The 19782-nt window shown below is 40.1% G+C and overlaps 4 protein-coding genes across 4 annotated transcripts; 3 read left to right on the forward strand and 1 right to left on the reverse strand.

Moving 5' to 3' along the window:
* The first annotated feature begins 1635 nt into the window (after positions 1–1635).
* Positions 1636–6998, forward strand: LOC145710841 (beta-1,3-N-acetylglucosaminyltransferase lunatic fringe-like). The gene is made up of 4 exons (XM_081788549.1): positions 1636–1897; positions 2582–2673; positions 6053–6476; positions 6765–6998. The coding sequence occupies exons 1-4, from the start codon at positions 1721–1723 to the stop codon at positions 6885–6887; spliced, it is 816 nt and encodes a 271-aa protein (XP_081644675.1). The 5' UTR covers positions 1636–1720; the 3' UTR covers positions 6888–6998.
* Positions 6999–8425: 1427 nt separating this feature from the next.
* On the forward strand, positions 8426–11618 carry LOC145698719 (uncharacterized). The gene is made up of 8 exons (XM_081775932.1): positions 8426–8573; positions 9134–9594; positions 9639–9900; positions 9953–10500; positions 10616–10891; positions 10935–11113; positions 11160–11303; positions 11343–11618. Exons 1-8 carry the CDS (start codon positions 8529–8531, stop codon positions 11480–11482), a joined length of 2055 nt encoding a protein of 684 aa, XP_081632058.1. The 5' UTR covers positions 8426–8528; the 3' UTR covers positions 11483–11618.
* A 12-nt stretch (positions 11619–11630) lies between these two features.
* On the reverse strand, positions 11631–13538 carry LOC145698727 (dual specificity mitogen-activated protein kinase kinase 2-like). The gene is made up of 8 exons (XM_081775944.1): positions 13322–13538; positions 13163–13259; positions 12880–13037; positions 12754–12837; positions 12458–12639; positions 12294–12417; positions 12123–12251; positions 11631–12078 (listed from the first exon to the last, which is right to left on the reverse strand). Exons 1-8 carry the CDS (start codon positions 13535–13537, stop codon positions 11953–11955), a joined length of 1116 nt encoding a protein of 371 aa, XP_081632070.1. The 5' UTR covers position 13538; the 3' UTR covers positions 11631–11952.
* A 2027-nt stretch (positions 13539–15565) lies between these two features.
* On the forward strand, positions 15566–17358 carry LOC145707577 (uncharacterized). The gene is made up of 5 exons (XM_081785130.1): positions 15566–15782; positions 15859–16231; positions 16283–16333; positions 16567–16691; positions 16733–17358. Exons 1-5 carry the CDS (start codon positions 15780–15782, stop codon positions 16832–16834), a joined length of 654 nt encoding a protein of 217 aa, XP_081641256.1. The 5' UTR covers positions 15566–15779; the 3' UTR covers positions 16835–17358.
* Positions 17359–19782: the final 2424 nt, after the last annotated feature.

Below are 19782 nucleotides of genomic sequence, written 5' to 3' on the forward strand. Positions count from 1 at the left end.
TCTTTGGCGCAGTAAAATGATCGACCTTAGTGATTACCTACAGCTGCTGGAGATGCCTCCATCGGATGCGGTAGTTTACCTACCACCTGATTGATCTTATCACCTCTTTTTTTAATCTTATATGATTTTATTTATAGAATTTTTTTTATAATTTATAGGTAAATTACTCCGTAAAATTGACAACTTGGCGCCTCTTTCTTGGAAAATTCAAGGTAAAGAAAGACTCATAAATCCCTAGTAGCGTTCCAGCAAAAATTTACTCGCGTGCCAAAAATCACAGGAAGCGTGCGTCCGGCCCTTGAAAATAACGTCCCTCTCGTAAATATCGAGTCATCATCAACTCATCTCCCCATTCACGGCTGCCATATTTGTTTCCCATTGTGTTTCTGTATTTGCGAAAAGAAGCCTTTTGAAAACAATCCCACGATTTTCGAAAATCTATATATAGAGATACCTGGCTTTGGACAAAGGATTACGCTTAGCACCTATTCAAAGTCAAAACTGCCGTAATCCCGGAGCTAAAGCGCGAATAGCTTTACGCACTGGCGGGTCTCTTTGGACACTGTGAATTTAGCGGAAAAAATAAAGAATATTTCAGTTTACGCTCAATTTTGATATTTCATGTTAATTTTTTGTACGTTAAAAATCCAATTTTCTGATGCATAATTTTAAGGATATAGCCGTTCTCAAGGCACTTTCGTAGCGCCAAAAGGGGACGATAAATTTTTTTCATTTCTAAAGGAACCCTACCTAAAATTGCCTAAGAAACCCGATTCTAGTGTTATTTTTAATTTTTTAATGGAAAAATTTCTCTCTAGAGCAATTTTAAATCTTACGATCACTTTTTCTCGAGAATTTTCCATTTAATCGGTCGAGTTTTTTTGATAAATTAAAAATTTAGACCTTTATCTACATTCCTAGGGCCTAAATTTTAATAGATTCCAAATATTTACGAATCTAGGGCCATTTTTATGAGGCTTACTTGAGTGAGCCGAAGCGTCAGACAGCGCTCTGGTTTGCTGCGCTGGGCGCCCTCCTCCATCGCGCGGTGAGGCGCGCATGTGAAAGAGCGCGCTGATTGGCGGAGCGCCCTGAACGCAGCATTTATGAAAAAGAAAAGCCAAAAAGAAGAAGACGCTAGAATGAAAATTTGCTCAAGTTTTGAAATTTTGAGGCCCTAGGAAGATAGATTAGCAGTTATTCATAATAAAACACGGTTTAGTTTTAGCAATTTAATTGAAAAATTTCGAGAAAAAGTGATCGTAAGATTTCAAATCGCTCCAGAGAGAAATTTTCTTTGAAAAAAATTTTAAAAAACATCAGAATCGAATTCTCAACATAATTTTAGGTAGGACCTGTCTTGAAATGAAAACATTTTATCGCTCCATTTCGGCGCTACGAAAGTGCCATGAGAACGGCTATATCCTTAAAAGAGCTAAAATATTAAAAAATAATAAAAATTCGACCAACGATTCTACTCTTTTAGAAATTTAGATAACGTTGAATAAGCTAAAGGTTATTATATTTTCCTCTTATCATCAGAAAACTAAGCAAATCGCCTATCAGTAAATCTCGTTACAGATCGCCACGCGCGGCGCGGGGTAATTTGGCGCTGCGGACCACTCCTCAGCGCCGATATTCTCCTCCGCCGCGGTTCTTCTTCCCTCTTCATATCTACCATATTCATTTTACATTACCAGAGCATCAAAAAACCGAGAAAATGATGTTACGATGTTTATTATTAATCTTTCTGAACAGCCACTTTTCAACGGCAATTCCAGTCGGAGAGAGTTTTCCTAAATCAGAGATCCTGATCGTGATGCGGTCGACGAAGAATAACTTGAACAGCAGAGTTCAGTTAGCGTTGGAAACTTGGAGTAAAAGAGCATTAGCACAGGTAAGATTAAGATTAAAAAATACTTGGGTGGGCCTTGGCTTAATTATAATTGCGCTGGCTAAGCATGAGAGTAAACGCTTATCAATAATATATATTCAAAAACGGCCCGCTTCTTGATTAACTCCACGCATACCAGAGACATCGATCAGTCTCTAAGACATTTCTCTGGGTTAATCGCGCCTTTGTAGGCCGACGGTTCCCTGCTGAGAATCTTCAAGTAAGAACATTCATTTCATTAGACAGGTTTTGTTCCAGTGCACTTTTGAAATTCAAATTTTGAATAAGCACTTAGGAAATGATCAATCAATAGGAACACTTGAAAATTGACAATTTAGGGCAAGAGATCAAATTTTATCAACACTCTAAGGACGAAGTTTCGCATTGACTAATCTATAAGAAAATTTATTTACAATCAGGCAATCTGTAAGTTAAAAGCCTGATAAAAAGCTCGCTTGAGATTTTACGATCCCAGCCCGGGTCCTTTCAACCCTCTTTTGGAATTTCCGTTGACATGTCCCGCTGCTAAACACATTGCATAAATTTACAGCCCCTTTGTCGCGCCGCGCCGGTATTAATCACGGTGATGGCACTTTGTCGCCAAGTTTCCGAAAATTCGGGCCGCGCCAAGCCCTCTGAAGATTTGTTTGCATCTGCGGAAGTACTAATCGCATCCTCTTTGTTTAGACGATCTTACTGACCGACCGAGTTGACGAAAACTTCGCTGGCGGTAATCTACGACGAGTTGAAACAACAAGCTGCGGATCAGGACATTCCAGGTAACTTAGAAATTCCCATCTTTTTCTACAGTAAATACGTCAAGACAACCAAAAACGTCACAAATCTTGTGAGATCGGTCTTTCTTTGTTTTCGCAAAATAAGAATGTATGCGTGCCCAGAGATCGCCCGGAGGCATTTCATTGACATTGCGATTATAAGCAAGCTTTTCAACAAACGCGCCCCGATTTTCCCAAGACCTACTCGATCCCAAGAACTTTCACTTTTTGAGCTGAATGTAAAGAGCCCAGATTAGTAGTTCTTAGCTAAAAAAGAGTGGTGCGCAAGTGCTTCCACGAGATTTCGGATTTCATAAAGTAGATATTTTTGTCTTTTATTTTTGGTTTTAGACGAATTTCAATAAGAATTTTTCGGCCAAAAAAATGGCCCCCCTTTTTATGTGCTCATATGAAAGAGCGTAAAAAGTTATGCTAGAAAAAAATATTTTTTTTTGCCCGAGGGCATAAATTATGACTCATAGGTCAGTTTGAAAAATTTTCAAACTCCCCCCCTAAATAGCCTCCGGGCACTTATTTTTTCGGGATTTTTTGACGTCACTAGAATCCTCAGGACATAAGCTTTTGGTAGACCCCTCAACCGCGGTAAACCGCCCGGTTAACCGCGTGGTTCACCGCGGTTCATTTCCTTAGTCATAGTACACATACCAATATACATATCAATCGACTTCTTTTTTGATGCTGGATTAATTTTTGAGCATGAAAACACATGACCGCATGGTCAACCGCCCGGTTAACCGCGTGGTTCACCGCGGTTCATTTCCTTAGGCATAGTACTCATACCAATATACATATCAATCGACTTCTTTTTTGATGCTGGATTCATTTTTGAGCATGAAAACACATGACCGCATGGTCAACCGCCCGGTTCGGGATTGCTGATGAATATTTTTTTAAAAAATTGCTTTCATAACTGAAAATTTTTCAAAGCTGAATAATTTTCAAACCTGCAAAACTTTGAAAACTGAGTAATCTTATGAACTCAAAATATTTCAAAACTGAAAATGAACCACTTGGCTAACCGCCCGGTTAACAGCGGTTCAAAGCGATTCACGCTCTGAATAATCACAAAATGTGGACATATGTATATCAGAATGCTTTTCTACTCAATAGGAGTCTTTAAAACAGATATTTGAACCGAACCACTAAGGTAACCGCCCGGTTCAAAACGGTTGAGAGTTATTCACGCTCTTAGTATCCACAAAATGCTGAAAATGTTTATCAAAATGCTTCTCTACTCATAAGGTGTCTTTTTTATAGATATTTGAACTAAACCACTTGGCTCACCGACCGGTCCACAGCCGAAGAAAGGGCAAGCCTCGTTTTAGAATCCAATGAGGGGAAGGGGAGCAAGGGAAGGGGCCAAGCCGACCCAAAGGGGAGGTCAGCCTCGTTTGTTGAATCAAGTTAAGGATAAAGCCAAGCCGACCCGAAGGGAAAGCTAGACCCGTTCGTTGAATCAAGTTTGGAAAGGGGCAAGCCGACCCAAAGAGAAAACCATCCGCGTTTTTTGAATCTACTGAAAGGGTGTTTGAGTACGAAAAGTCCTTCGAAGCATCGTTGCTCATCGACGATCTGGATGCGTGTGTTTTATCTTTCTCGAACCTTCTTCGGAGGTTGACGTACGGCCCCTCAACCAATTTAACCCCCATATTGACAATTTTGAATCTGAATCCCTTCGGAGCATTTTTTCGAAAGACGCGCCCATCAATCTTGGGCGAACCAGAACTCCTATTAGAAATGAGGCTCTGATGGAGACTCTCCGAACTCAAACACCCCTTCAGTAGTTTGAGAAGAGGCTAAGCTGACGCGAAAGTAAGGCCAGCCCCGTTTCTTGAATCAACTTAGGGAAGGGGCCGGCCGACTCTGAGGGGAGGCAAGTTCCGTTTTTTAAGCCAGTAAAGAAAGAAGCTAAGCTGACCCGAAGGTGAGACAAGCCCTGTTTTTTGAATCCAGTCAAGGAATGGGCGAAGCCGAAACCCTTAACTGGATTCAAAAAACAAGGCTGGCATCGCCTTCGTGTCGGCTTGGCCCTCTCCAAACTGGATTCAAAAATCGGGACTGGCCTAACTTTCGGGTCGGCTTGGCTCCTTCCCAGACTGGATTCAAAAAACAAGGCTGGCATCGCCTTCGTGTCGGCTTGGCCCTCTCCAAACTGGATTCAAAAAGCGGGACTGGCCTTACTTTCGGGTCGGCTTGGCCCCTTCCCAGACTGGATTCAAGAAACGGGGCTCAGAAAATTGGTCAGTTTTGAAAATTTTCAGTTTTGAATATTATTTAGTTCTGAATATAAACTTTTTTAAAAATTTTTTCACTCTGAACCGCTTTGAAATTTTTTCACTCTGAATTGCTTTGAACCGGGCGGTTACCTTAGTGGTTCGGTTCAAATATCTGTTTTAAAGACTCCTATTGAGTAGAAAAGCATTCTGATATACATATGTCCACATTTTGTGATTATTCAGAGCGTGAATCGCTTTGAACCGCTGTTAACCGGGCGGTTAGCCAAGTGGTTCATTTTCAGTTTTGAAATATTTTGAGTTCATAAGATTACTCAGTTTTCAAAGTTTTGCAGGTTTGAAAATTATTCAGCTTTGAAAAATTTTCAGTTATGAAAGCAATTTTTTAAAAAAATATTCATCAGCAATCCCGAACCGGGCGGTTGACCATGCGGTCATGTGTTTTCATGCTCAAAAATGAATCCAGCATCAAAAAAGAAGTCGATTGATATGTATATTGGTATGAGTACTATGCCTAAGGAAATGAACCGCGGTGAACCACGCGGTTAACCGGGCGGTTGACCATGCGGTCATGTGTTTTCATGCTCAAAAATTAATCCAGCATCAAAAAGAAGTCGATTGATATGTATATTGGTATGTGTACTATGACTAAGGAAATGAACCGCGGTGAACCACGCGGTTAACCGGGCGGTTTACCGCGGTTGAGGGGTCTACCAAAAGCTTATGTCCTGAGGATTCTAGTGACGTCAAAAAATCCCGAAAAAATAAGTGCCCGGAGGCTATTTAGGGGGGGAGTTTGAAAATTTTTCAAACTGACCTATGAGTCATAATTTATGCCCTCGGGCAAAAAAAAATATTTTTTTCTAGCATAACTTTTCACGCTCTTTCATATGAGCACATAAAAAGGGGGGCCATTTTTTTGGCCGAAAAATTCTTATTGAAATTCGTCTTAACTTTGCTCTAAAAATTTTGAACCAAAAAGAACGCAGATTTTAAATTTTTACAGGTGCCATTAATCTATTTGCGTAGACGTTATTTGCGCTGTCTTGGAAAAAGTACGCTCGAGTAGCCTCCCCGGAAATAATTACAGTCTATAGAATCACGTGTCCAACATCTTATCCTTTCAGGCACGATTTGACTTGCAAAGTGCAGCGGGCAATCCAACTCGCGGCGGAAACTGCGTCCAAGTGGTTTTGCCATGTCGATGATGACACATTTGTCAACTTCGAAAAGCTGGAAGAGCTCCTGGCGACGATGGATTCGTCGAAGCTTCATTTCATCGGAAAACAGTCGATCCCAGACGGAATCCAGCTTCACTCAAGAACGGGCAGAATTCATTTTGCTACTGGGGGAGCAGGGTGGTGTCTGTCAAAGCCCCTGGTCAATCAGCTGAGAGATATCGACCTGATGGAAGAAGCCAGGAAGCTAGGAACACCGGATGATGTGACTCTTGGGGCAGTCGTTGGAGACATGGGAGTTTCAATAACAGAAGTGCACCAGTTCCACAGTCATTTGGAAGGACTTCAGTGGTTAACTTCTCCAGAGACTGAGGTAAGAAAAAAAATTATTTTACAAAATTGATTTGTTGCCAAAACATATATCCTCAAGTTCGCGGCAAGTTCAAAAGCTCTCCAGTGCAAGTAAATAAGCTTATGACACTGAATTTTCCCATGATTTCGGGAATCCCGAAAATGATATTTATATTTTGACCTCGCGATTTTAGCGGCGCTTGAGCTTTTGAGCTGAGCCATAAATCCAAAACGCCACCTGTATTTGCCTCGTAGTGATTATTTCTTCAAGCCGTCCTTGAACGACTGTATCTAACGATTTGCTTTTCAGATCACACTGAGCTACCCGCCCGAAGCGCTTGAAAACGGCGATTTCCAACGATCTATCCGATACGCCTCCTCTTCAGATCCTACTGGTTTATTGACCCTCTCGAAGAAGATGATGCTCTTGTAAATTGTAAATTCATCATTTGTACGTTACTGTATGTTTATACTGTATTTCTGAAACATTCTGCCCAGAGTTCACTGCTGAAAAGCACGTTCAAATAAATATTTGTAAATGAGATTTCGTTTTATTGGTGATTTTAATCTTAGGTTTAGTGATTCCTTGTTGTTTTCAAATTTCTAAAGACCAGAAACTCAACCGAACATGGCAGTAGCAGCATAGCGCAAATAGCGAAATCCATCTTCATCGGCATATCTTCCATAGATTTCGCCCATTGTCAGTTGCATCGATGGAATTTCAGATGAATTGATGATGAAATGAAGACTCTGCTGAGGCGATAGAGTCAGCATTCTGCTTCGAACGACGAACATAAACTGCGAGATGCACATATCTTCTGGAACGAGAAACTTTACCTTTTCGAGCAAAGGAAGCTGCTTTTCTCCTTTCAATCTTTCGACGATAACCGGCACTTTTAGCGGATATCTTTTTTTAATCGACCGCGATTCTTGAAGCCTCACTGCATGAGTTTTTCTCTCCTTGAACGGAATATATTTTGCGTCCATCTCTACTTCATTTGTTTTCGATTCTTTATTAACAACGATAGAAAAAAGCGTCATTTTGGCGTATTTTATTATTGCGATCTATCACATTTCAGAAGTTTACGCCTTGAAAGGAAGAAATTTGCGGCTGAAGCATTGAACGTAGACTTTAGGTTACCTAAAGGCATGCAAGGATCAGCTGAGGTCGTCAATAAACTCATTTGAACTGAACTCAAAAAGCATCCTGTTAATCCGTTCTACAGAAAAGATTCATAGCAAGTCAGAACTGTGATTCTCCTGCGTTTCAAAACGCTCTTATATCCCGGAAGAGCGAAGGCTGTCCCAGAGTTAAGTACCCTTAGCAAATTGGATCGCTCTTTATAAATATTATTACATCGTCGCTGCCGCTCATGCGCTGTCCCTGTAGCACTGGCGCATCATCTTTTCAGCCCATAAGTTGGGTGGGTAAACAAGGTGGAATCTTGTTCGTCTTTGAAATTTCTTCAAGTACTCAGCTTATGCCATGAGCTTCATCGCCAAATAATGGCTTCTGAATAGACTAGCAATTTATACATTTTCGTTCAATCCTCAAAATAGCGCTTATTTCCCATTTTTTCAAAGAATAGAAAACTATTCCGAAATTCTCAAATCCTCAAAAGTCTTCTCTATTAGATAGTCACAGTGACTGTCTGATTCTAGTCTAGAATTTTTCTATTAAAAAGACTTCAAGGCAATATTTCACTAAAGAAAAAGATAAGACCTCTCTCACACCTTCTATTTTACCTTGACGTCATTATTGTTATTGCCGGAAATTACTGTAATTAGGGGGTTTTTATTGGGGAAAAGTTGGTATCAGAGTGATCCAGGACCGTTGTAAAATATTGGTGCGTGCTCTTTGGACCGTGTTCCAATCACGATCAGTGCGAAATTGCGCCCCCAGCAGGATCAGGTCCCTACTCCACCAAAGCACCGAAGCTATGACACACACATGTGTTCTGAGCCCGGTAACCAGACTTCTGACTGGTAACCTTCATTTTTTCAATTGAATACAAATAAAAGGTTCAAATTGATGAAATTTTAAAAAGAAAAAGAGCAAAAATTCTAAAAAGAGATGGCAGAAGAAGAATCTGGCCGACTTCCGGCAAGAGAAGAAAAGGTAAAAGAGAGAAACATCATCTTAGAATAATAATTATTAATCCGATTGTTATCTTGTTCTTTCAATTATCATTATCTTTAATAATCCATCTAAGTTTCTTGAAGAAAAATGTAGGTAACTAGGTCAAACTCAAATTTAAAAAGAGCAATAACAAGAAGTTTCTAAAAATTATTTTTTGGCTATTAGCCATCAACTAAAATAATCAAAGATGCTATCGTATCATAATTTTAACTAATCAGAATCTGTTACGAAACTGCGCTTGAACTTTATTTCTACGCTTACGTCCACCATTGGGCAAAGGGAGGAGGCGCGCGCTTAGACTGTGCGCCGCAAATACCGCACCACACTTTACCGCAAAGTGAACTCAGGAGGGCTTAAAATCAGAATTGCATAACACAACTCTCATCTGTTGCGCTTTTTCTCGCGCAGCTCGGATTTAGTAATAAATATTTATTGAACCTTGTCTAGCTTTTTTTCGTAACAGAAAACACCGAAACTTTCTCGCTCTCGATATTCAAGAGGCAAAAAAGTTCACCTTCATTTTTAACGCTTCTTTCTAGGAGGGTTTTCGACCTTCTTTGAGCCCAACAGGAGACGTTTTTGATGACTCCAACAAAAACATAGCTGCAGCGATTGTTGACGGCCTCAATGATGATAAAACAGAGGAAACACCGGCTGAGCCTGAGTCTCAAAACGAAGCTGCAGAAGAATCCGACGAAAAGAAACCTAAAGAAGAACCTGCAGAAGCCCAAATAGAAGAAACAGCAGAAGAAGCTAAAGATGATGCTTCGGAGGATTCATCTGCAACAGACGCTACTGTAGAAATAAAAGTCGCGCAGACGAGTCAGCCCATTCCGGATGTCGTTCCTCAGGGCTTGGGAGAGCGGGAAGTGTCCCACGTCGACATCGACGACAAAGAAAAATTGACGAAAACGACAGATTTGGAGAATGAAATCGAAGAAGCAACAACACCAGCTAAATTTGACGGCGTTGCTGAACCTGCCAGACGAAATTCCGAAGCGTAAGTTTGCTTTTTTTATTCAATGAAGAAAATTTTCGCTTTAGAAAATCTTCCTGGGCGCGGAAAAGGCATAAATTCCGAAGCATGTGGAAACTGTATTCTGGTGCTTTTATCGCTGTTGTCATGCCTATCGCTGTGTTTTCCATTGATATCGCTATCACAATGAATGTCCTGGACCAAGAGGGGTACAGAAAGGCAATTCAGCCTTACTGGGACACGGACAACAGGGGAAACAAACCGATTCCAGAGTTTAACAAATTGACTAATGGAGCGACCTATGAAATTCAAGAATCGTTACTATTCGAGGTAGAGAATTATATTTTTTTCTTGAAATTCTTGAAAAATAATACTCTTCTAGGTACTGCAACTATCAGAACAGCACAAGCACCGAGAAGTCGACGATGAAATTCGCAAAAACTATCCGGAATTCATGAAATTTGTCAACAAAAAAGCAGATCCAAAAAAGAAGCCGCCTCCAACACCAGAGAGTAGGAAACGAAGACAAGCTGACGACGAAGAAAATGAAATCAAGGAGGAAGATGTGGAGGAAAAAGTTGAAGAGACAGGTGAAGAAGTCGACGAAAAAGAAGCTGAAAATGATACTACAGAGAAAGAAGACCCCGAGAAAGAAGCAGAAGATAAAGCTGATGAGGATGAGTCTAATGAAAAAACAAAGCCAAAGAAGCCTGAAAAAACTGAGGAAGAAAAAGCAGCTGAAGCAGCAGCTGAGAAAAAGCGAAAAGAAGAGGAGGAGAAAAAGCGGATTGAGGAAAATCGCAAGCTGGAAGAAGAGCGAAAGAATTATCTCCAGCTGCGACGCAATCTCACTGTAAACAACATTATCGAGTATAAGTGGGGCAACGAAACGACGTACAACGGCAAGCAACTCCACTGTGATACGCTCAGGTTGGTTGTTTTTATCGGCAAAATTATTAAACTCCAATAAGAGATGATTTTTAAAACCTTTTTCTATCCTATCTTATCTCCCCCACTTCAACCCCTTTTAACGGGCTCAATTCAGTATGTTCTACCATCAACACGAACTTACTGCGAAATCCCAAAACAAAGGCTGGTTCGAGTACGTTTACGGCAACAACCACAAGCTCCAGCAAGTTCTCTTCATTCTCTTCACAATTTTCGGCTTCATTCTTTGTATTTTGTCCATTGCTCTTCGTTCCGACATGTGGTTTAAAAACGAGTGGTCGAGTTTTATTCTCGCCACGTTTTTGCCGTACATCGTGTCGACTTGCTTGGTAGCGATTATTTACATGCGCGAAAGTGGCAAAAGTGGATTACGGTGAGTCCCAATTTTGAGGAAAAATAACTCACTGAGTTTTTAGTTGTTTCATTTGCCGCCTGGCGTTTGACGATCCAGAGCGTGGCTGCATCGACATAGATCCAACTAGTTTCAGCGGTCAATTCCCGACGCCGGATACAAAGTGGCTAGGAATGGTGGTTGCTTGTTACGTTCTCAAGCTTTTTGACTGCGTCGCTATTGGAATTACGACGCTTACTTTTGGTAAGAGGGTTTTTAAATGACATCGATAATGAATATGAACTTTCAGTTTGTTCGAAAAAAGACGCCTGGTGGAAGTGGCTGATGAAGTTCATCGGCTGGGTCGTTGTTTTCCCTTGGATGATTGCTACTCCTCTTCTTGGGGTTCTTAGATATCAGGTCATCAGCGAAGTTGTCAGCATCGATTCAATAGGTAAAATGCTGGCTCAAATTTGAAAATAACGAATTAAAGGAATGTACGAAAATCTGCTAACGGGCCTGTTCTTCACCGGCGTCGGTCTTTGGGGAATCCTCATCATCGCCGGACCCATCTTCTGTAAATATAAAATGTGTGATATAGATGAAAACCTCCTCGAAAAAGACGATTTCTAAACCCTCTTTTCAACACGCTAGCTGTTTATCTCTTAATAATATTTCCAAATGCATTTGTCAGTTCCACAAAACCTTGCGTTTCTCGTTACTAATTATTTGTAAAATGCTAATTCTTCTTTCAGTGCTGAATAAAAATAAATTATGCATCTTCAAAGGAATTCGTCTTTTTATTATTTTTCTTGGTATTGCACAATTTGGTGATTTTACTTTGAAGGGAAAATCTCATCAGTAAGAAGTAATGCTTTATTTTATTTTTTCGGGAAACTTTTTGAAGAAATAACCGTTGAATACGGAAGCAGACTACGTAGTTGAATGAAGCTGGACATAATTTCGGAAGAAAAGGAAGGAAAAGAAACAATAGAGAAATGAGAAAAAAGAGAAGGTGTGAACTTCGAATCTGGAGATGCAGTTTTAATTGAAATATTGATGATTTTTAACGTCTTTTCTTATCATACACATGGGCTGGTTTACTATTCGCCATTCAAGCTTTTCTTGACGTAGGTGGCGATGGTCTGGACAGTGATAGTCTCTCCGTAGTGCTTGACGAAGTTGAAGTTGGACAGACTATCCAGTGTTGGCCGCTGATCAGGCTCTTTCTGAACATAACTGTGAGCCGTTGTCATCAAAAGAAAGGTCTTACTCTCAAACAAGCGTCAATAAACTCGCAGCAATCAGGTCCAAAGAACTCAGAGCTCAACTTAGGCGCATCGTTCTCCACTCTATCCGCCAATATATCGATGAAATCAACATGCACTGCTCGCTGAGGCGCCTAAATTGAATAAGAATTGGAAAGCGAAGATATTCTTTTTACGGGAGTTCCTTCAGGCAAGCGCATCAGCTCTTCAATTTCATCTGGCTTTAATCTTGGAAAAGGATGCGTGCCGTATCCAAGCTCCATTAACGAAAGTCCCAGGGACCAGATATCAGATGATACACTGAAAAATTCTTCAACTGAATGGATGAAAAGGAGCTTACCCGTATTGGTGATCCGCAATGATTCTTTCGGGGGACATATAACTCCTCGTTCCGACGAATGATTGAACGATACTATTAACCAGCTGTCCCGAAACGCCAAAGTCGCAGAGTTTGATATCTCCCTGTGTGCTGCAAAGAATGTTCGATGGTTTGATGTCTCGGTGGATTATATCGTGTTCTTTCTGAAAAAATGGTTATCAAAATGGCTGTTTCTTATCAAAACACTCTGCGCGGCAACCTGACGCAGGTTCCTACGCAGGTTGTCGATCTGAGTTTTGAAAAGAACAGTGAGTAACCTTGATGTATGTCATGCCTTCAACAACAGCAGCAGCAACAGCGCCGATAATCGATTCGTGAAGCTTTCCAAACCTTGTGATCACCTAAAAACGCAGCTAGAATCCTCCTTTCGGGCGAAATCTGACCTTATCCAAGCTTCCGCCGTCCATGTACTCCATGCAGATTCGAATCTGCGACCTTTGGTACTGATAGCTTCCGTAAAAAGCGACCACTCGTTTGTGATTACAGTCTTTGAGGATATTCAACTCGAGCAGGATCTTTTTGAACATTTCCTCATTCGTGTCTTTTCACGCGGTTCAAATTGAGTTCATGCTCGAGCGTGAGGTCTACTGGTTGTCTAGTGAGAGTTATGTAAAATCCACGAGGGGAGATATTAATTATTTTTAAGATTCTAATTTTCACCGCCGCCTAAATGGATCAACTTTCGGGCCATTATCGTTCCCGTTTCTTTGTGGACAACTCGCTCTACCGATCCGCCATTTCCTGCTCCCAGTTCTCGATCTAGCTACAAAATAATAATTATTGCAGTAATTTAAGAAATCCGTGAAGAAATAATTGCTGAATTACCTCGAACATGGAGTCGTTGAATTCTCCATATTTGCCGAGTTTGCTCTGCACCGTCAGTTGAGATCTGAGTCTTTCTTCTTGCTGTTCCCGCTCTTCTTGTTTTTTTTTCTCGTGATCATCTGTATCCAAGTTTTTCTGAATAGAGTCGATGATGATACTCGGTGGGCGACGGATCGGACCCGGCAATGTCAGGTTTATCGGCTTTTTTCGAGACATTCTGAAATGAAACAAAAAGTTGGATCTTGAATGAAAATCGGAAAGCCGCTCGCGGCTGGGTTTGGCAACTTGTGTAGAAAGCCTGAGTCAGGTTCTGAGAAGTCGCGTAGCGGCTTTTCATTTAGACTCTTCAGAACCTGACTCAGGTTTTCTACAGTAAAATCTAAAAAGCCGCGCAAAAGGCGGTAATTTTCGAAGCCATAAGCGGTTTTAGATATTTATAAATTTTAATTAATAGTTATCTTAAATTCATAAATTATTAATTTAAATTAATTGTAAAATAGGTAGATGTGTCGATTTCAATGCAGATTTCTTTTCTCTGAATGTTTCAATTTTCGCCTCTGCTCCGCGCCGATGAGTCATTTTTCTCGAGTGACTAATTTTTCGTGTTAGAGCGCGCTCTCTTTCAATTCAACTCGCACTGAAGCACCTCGAAAACAGCTCACTTTTCACGTTTTTTAAAACCGCAAAACACAACTTTCTGGACGAAGAAACCTGAATCGGATTTCAATTTATAAAAGTTTGGAGATTTTATTGACTGTTACAGAGAAATCGAAAATGTTCTAATTGCACAGGGAGCGTTTTTTATTTATTTACGGTCAGATTCTTTTATATTGGAAATTATGAGAATCTCACTAGAGAATCTGATTCTTATTTTAATAAAATAGAAAATCAATCAAAATTATTTTTTTTTTATAAATTTTTTCTCTGAATAAAAGATAATTTCAAAAAAATTTTTGCGGGTCCGGAAATCATAAAAAATCTGAAAGTGCAGTTTTCTTTAGCTCGTCGAGACGAGTCGAATGATGGGTCAAACTTTTGATGACTCCAATGATTAACCGGTTAGCCGGCAATTTCCCGGAAAATACATTTCCGGTCGCCGTTTTTGTTCTAGAAATGCTAGAATGACAAAAAAAGCGGGAAACTGGTCCTTGAAGTTAGTTCTTCTGTGGGTGAAAAAATGAGAATCATATCTCTAACCATAAGATGCTTATCACCAAAATTCTATTTTCTTATGAAAATGGGACCGAAAATTAGGAAGGTGCAGCAACAACGAAATACATACAAAATTTAGAATTTTTATCGTTAAAAAAAGTTTCGCTATAAATTTGACCAATATCTTTTTGCCCACAGTAGAACTGACCATAAGGATCAGTTTCCGGGTTCATTCATCATCCTAGCATTTCTAGAACAAAAACGGCGACCGGAAACGTATTTTCCGGTAACCAGCCGGTCAACCGGTCAATCCTTGGAGTTATCAAGAGTTTGACCCACCATTTACTTTTAAAGTGGGGGATCCCCATTTTGACGGGTAAGTTTCTCTTGGGTGTCCCCATTTTAACTTATTTTTATTCCTCAAGAGGGTCCCCATTTTAATGGATTTCTGACATAACGATTCTTCGAAATCCGTTAAAATGGGCACCTTTCTGAGGATTGAAAAATCAGTTAAAATAGAAACACTCAAAAGAAATTCGCCCGTTAAAATGGGGACTACCTCATATTAGTAATAAGTTATTTCTAAATAAAAAAGGCCAAATTTATAAGTATAAATTTTGAAATGATTATCAAAACGCGAAAAAGAACATCTGCATTGCTGCACTGCAAAGATGATTGCACAGTACGGCCGCGCAAGCGCTCAACAAATCCCCCCGACGACTATATTGTATGCTACAACAGGAACTGGTCTTATCATCTTTCTTTTTTCTAATCACCAATTTCGAATTTTGTATTTGGCAAAAGTACTAAAACGTTCAAATGTGTGAACGAGGCGATAATCTATCCGTCCTTAGCTAGACTGGACTTGTCGAATTGAGGGTTGAATTGGATGAATTTCGAAATTTTCAAGAATCCCTCATTTTGTATAAATACTGGCTTTGGCTGCATGTCAAATGTCTGTTTTGAGGCCACATATTTTGAGAAACAGGACTCCCAAAACCTGTTCCCCTTCTACAAAGAATGTCGAATCAATACAGGAAAGAAGTAGTATTATCTAACATTATTCGCGAATGATGATGAACCAGGAACAGCCTAACGAACTGAACTCGGAATTCCTTATTTGCTTTCTTTCAACTCCTGCATCTGTTTTTAACTTTGAAACCGACAGAAATTCACGCTCATCAATCCCAAAAAATGACGGCCTTCCATCAGCCATCTACTTTGAACCAGCTGGAGCTCCCGTTCGAACAGGAGCTCGGCCAGTTCGATTCGAGCTATTCCACCCAATGCACGCCTAATCCTCTCGATGGTAAGAGAGAACGATTTGATACCATAATTGGCTTGTTTTGATGCGAGTGTCTGGATCAATTAACCTTGTCTTTCAGATATCTTCCCAAGCCCTCGATCGACGTACACTCCGGACTCACCATCATCCGATATCGACGCAATCGTTCAAGACCTACTCAGCTCGGCTCCCAGCTCTCCAGCCAACTCTGGTATGTGCTGTGCACGGCAACCTTTGTCTTCAACTTTGTTTTCCTAGTTTTTCATTGGACGCCATCGAAACATCTTTCAACGCTGCTTCCCCAGAACCGCCAGTTCTTCAGAAGCCAGGTCCTGTAGATCCATCACCAGCTCCAGTGACTCTTTCGCTCGATTCAATTGCTCCTGGCACTATCATCTCCGATGGCGGAAGTAATAGCTTCGAGCTCGTTGTTGAAAACGGCGTTCGAAAGCTCGTCCCTGTGATGCTCTCCTGTAAGTTAACTTTTGTGTGGGATTAGAATGGAATTAGAATCTTTGATTTAGCGATGCCTGCTATTGTCAAAACTGAGATGGCTTCTCCACCCGCATCGCCAGGTTTGTTGGAAAGATAGGGTTAGCAAGAAAAATATTCCCTGAAATTTAGGACCTCCATCATGGAGGCCCCATGCATGGATTTCCTCTTGAATAATTGCTTAAAATCGTGAAGCCGCTTGCTAGATAAATTTAGTCGCAAGCGGCTTCTCGATTCTAAGCGATTTTTCTAAGGAAAATCATTGAATTTAAGAGGGTTTCTCAATAGTACAAACTTCTAACGAATACTTCTTTAGATTCGATTTCTTCTGTCGATTTGAACAAGAAACTCGCCCAAAATCGAAAGGCATCGAAGCGATACCGGGACAAGAAAAAGGCTGACGAGAAGAAGTTGCTCGAAGACGTCGATCGACTCGAGAAGGTTTGTTATTCTGCCTCCCCTTTCGCTCAAAATTCTTTCAGGAAAAACATCGTCAAGAACTCATGCTCGAGCGAAAGAAAGCAAAGAAGGAACTCCTTCTCTCTCTCATTTCCCAGAAATTTTCCCGTGTAGTGTACCACTAATTGTTTTTCCCTCCTTCCGACGCTCCCTTCCGTGACTAGAATTTCCTAGAACTTCATTATTTTTTTAAGCTCACGCCCCACGAGAAAACTTTTTCTTCATTCAATATGCCAGATTAAATTTCTCTAGAAAACTACCAAAATCAAGCTATACCAGCATATTGAATAACCACCAAATCTCATCAATAATCATTTTTGTGCTACAATTTTTCCTCGGGTGAGCATATTTTGTGAGGTTTACTGTTGCTTATGGGTTGAAGCGGGTTCATATTCGCTGAAAATCGCCATAAAACCCCATCTGATATCATATAAATTTATGGATATGCCCACCCCAGGAGTTTTACAATAGAACTGGTCGCAAATTTCACACAAACTTCGTCTTTAATCCTTGTTGTCTCCGACTTTAGCAGCTACAACTTTGTTGTGCCGCCTTAATGTATTCCTACAGTTACTTTTCTCCCGATATTGTATCAGAAACGTATATTTTTCGTGGTGTTCTCCTACAAAATAAAAGTCCGAAATCCCAATCAATATGCCGCTATTCTGATTGTTTTACTAGGCGCTAGAATTGGTAATAATTGATCGCGAAGGCAATTAATTTCCGCGCGTAATTGAGTGACAATCCAATAAATCTCCTTGCGGGTTGGCCTATCATGCCCCTGGGCGCGATATAGACCCTGAGATTTATTTCCAATACTTAGCAACTTGCAAAGAGCAGCGTTTATTTTTGTTTCAGAGTAATTTATTAATGCACAATGCTAAGACACGAGAAAATCGGATTTGCGGGGGGAGACGGACGGCAGGTGACTCAGACTCGATTTATCCATCAATCCAGAAACACGAGCCAATCGGCGACACTTGCCCAAGGCCAGTCGCGCTCTAACCCCAGGGCACCGCACTTCTGCCCTCCGCCTGTCTGATCAGTGAATTAATTCTCAGAGAAAATCATACTGTACTCCTTGGAACAACAGGAACGAATTGGAAGAATTTCTCCGAATTCGAAGAAGAATAAGATCCTTTTTTTTAATTCTATAAAAAAATTATGTCTGCAGTAGAATTAAAAGACCGAGTTTCAAAAGTACAAGTTGAATATTTTGTTCAGGAGAAGTTGAAGATTCTCTTCGTTGAAATTTCTTTGCGACGCCCTAAAGATCATTTGACAGAAAATTATTGATCTTGACAAAGATTTAATTCTAGCTGCATGCACGACAATCTAAACAGCTAGTTGGCTAAAAAGAGAATGCACCTTCAGCTAAAGCTCTAATTGAGCCAGCTCAGCTTGTTTCAACTCGTAGCCAGAAATATATCGGCATTTTTCTTGACTAATGAAATTTGTGTTTTCCGCGGATGTTTTCATTTTTACTTCTGCTGATATTCTCCACGGGAAAGATACAAAACTTTGCGTATTCGAAATAGAATTCTGATAAACACAGAACTCTTGATAAATATTGTGTCAATCAAAAGTTTCCGGTGAAGGGTTAATTTTTAAACGCGGCGCAAATATTGTGACATATAATTGGAACGTTTGGCACTGTCTGTCGGTCAAATTGTCAGAGAGAGAATCTTTATCGAAACCACTGTAACTTCTTTTTGTGAATCCGTTAAAACGTAAAGGAGGTTCTTATTGGCTGAAAGCCTTTTTCGGGCATATTTATTTGCCGTAGCCCTTTTAACACTACGACTCGTTGAAGGATTTTTTAATAATTGTAATTGGCTAGATTTGTTTTTTACCAATTTTGATTGGCTGAAGGGCTGTTTTCGTATTTTGATAAGTTGAAAAACCTTTTTCGAATGACCGAAAATGGCCTGAATTTATTGCCACCGGTCTCATTAAATCGAAACTTTAATGGTTTTTTTAAATAGCAGCGTCGAGTTTTTAATTGACCTGTTTATCGAAAATAAGAGAAACCAAGGAGCGCCCAATTTCGAACTTTAGAAGAAAATAACAATGAAAGAGCGGGGTTTTTTGTCGCTTGAATTTTTAATACCAACGATTCCCGGAATCCAGGACTGATCGAATTCGATTGTTAGTCTGTATATAATCGCGTTTGTTTGCTAGTTAAAAATTCAGTCTTCCGCGAATCGGCCCTTTGAGACGCTGTCGCCCCGGGGGAGTACTTGTCAGTAGGAAAAAAAGGGAAGAAACGAATTTGCATGGGCGAGCAAGCGTTTCTGCGATTCAGCAATCGTTCCAATTAGCGATATCGCCCATGATTTGATTAAATTTCTGCTCAAGCCGAATCCTTTCTGAAACAACAGTTTCTTTATCCAACAAAAATGGGGGTTCATTTATTGAAATCAAGAAAGAAAACGAGTTTTTATCAATTTTTGTTTATATATTTTTGAAATAGAGAATCTTTTTAAAATTGGTTTATATTTTTCATTTTGATTTTTTGTATAAAATCTTAACTTTTTTGGTGTTTTTATTTTTGAAGCAATTATATAATGATGGGTACGTTCTTTTGCGATGCACTCGAGTGATTAAATTGAATCAGTTAATGACTTTCAAAGTGAGGGAAGCTTTTTGGCAGCCCCAAGCTTCGGGCGATCTGAAAATACCGCCGCGAAGAGAGAGAGAAAATAATAAAGAGCTGCGTTTTTTCTTTCTATTTTTGAAATTTACTGTTTTATTTTTCGATGAAAGCCCCCTCACCTTTAATTGAATCTGCTGGGATTTTCACAAGTTTGTGAAGTTACCATTTTCGCAAATGGTAACTTTTGGATAAGTAAATTTTACGAGCTCAAGAGCCGAGTTATTTGACTTTTACTGCGGTCCGAATGATATACCAATTTTGACTGTCTGAAAGCGAGAGAAATAATTTTTACCCAGTTTGTTTTCGGGTTTTTGAACGCAAATGAAATGAGCCGAAAGTTCATTTTTGAGTGTTTGAATAAAACAATCGCTGCGGTTTGACAGGGGATAAGATGTTTCGCGAATAAATAAGGGATGA

This window comes from Oikopleura dioica, chromosome 1, assembly GCF_907165135.1.
Source record: "Oikopleura dioica chromosome 1, OKI2018_I68_1.0, whole genome shotgun sequence".
In the NCBI taxonomy this organism is placed as follows: Eukaryota; Metazoa; Chordata; class Appendicularia; order Copelata; family Oikopleuridae; genus Oikopleura; species Oikopleura dioica.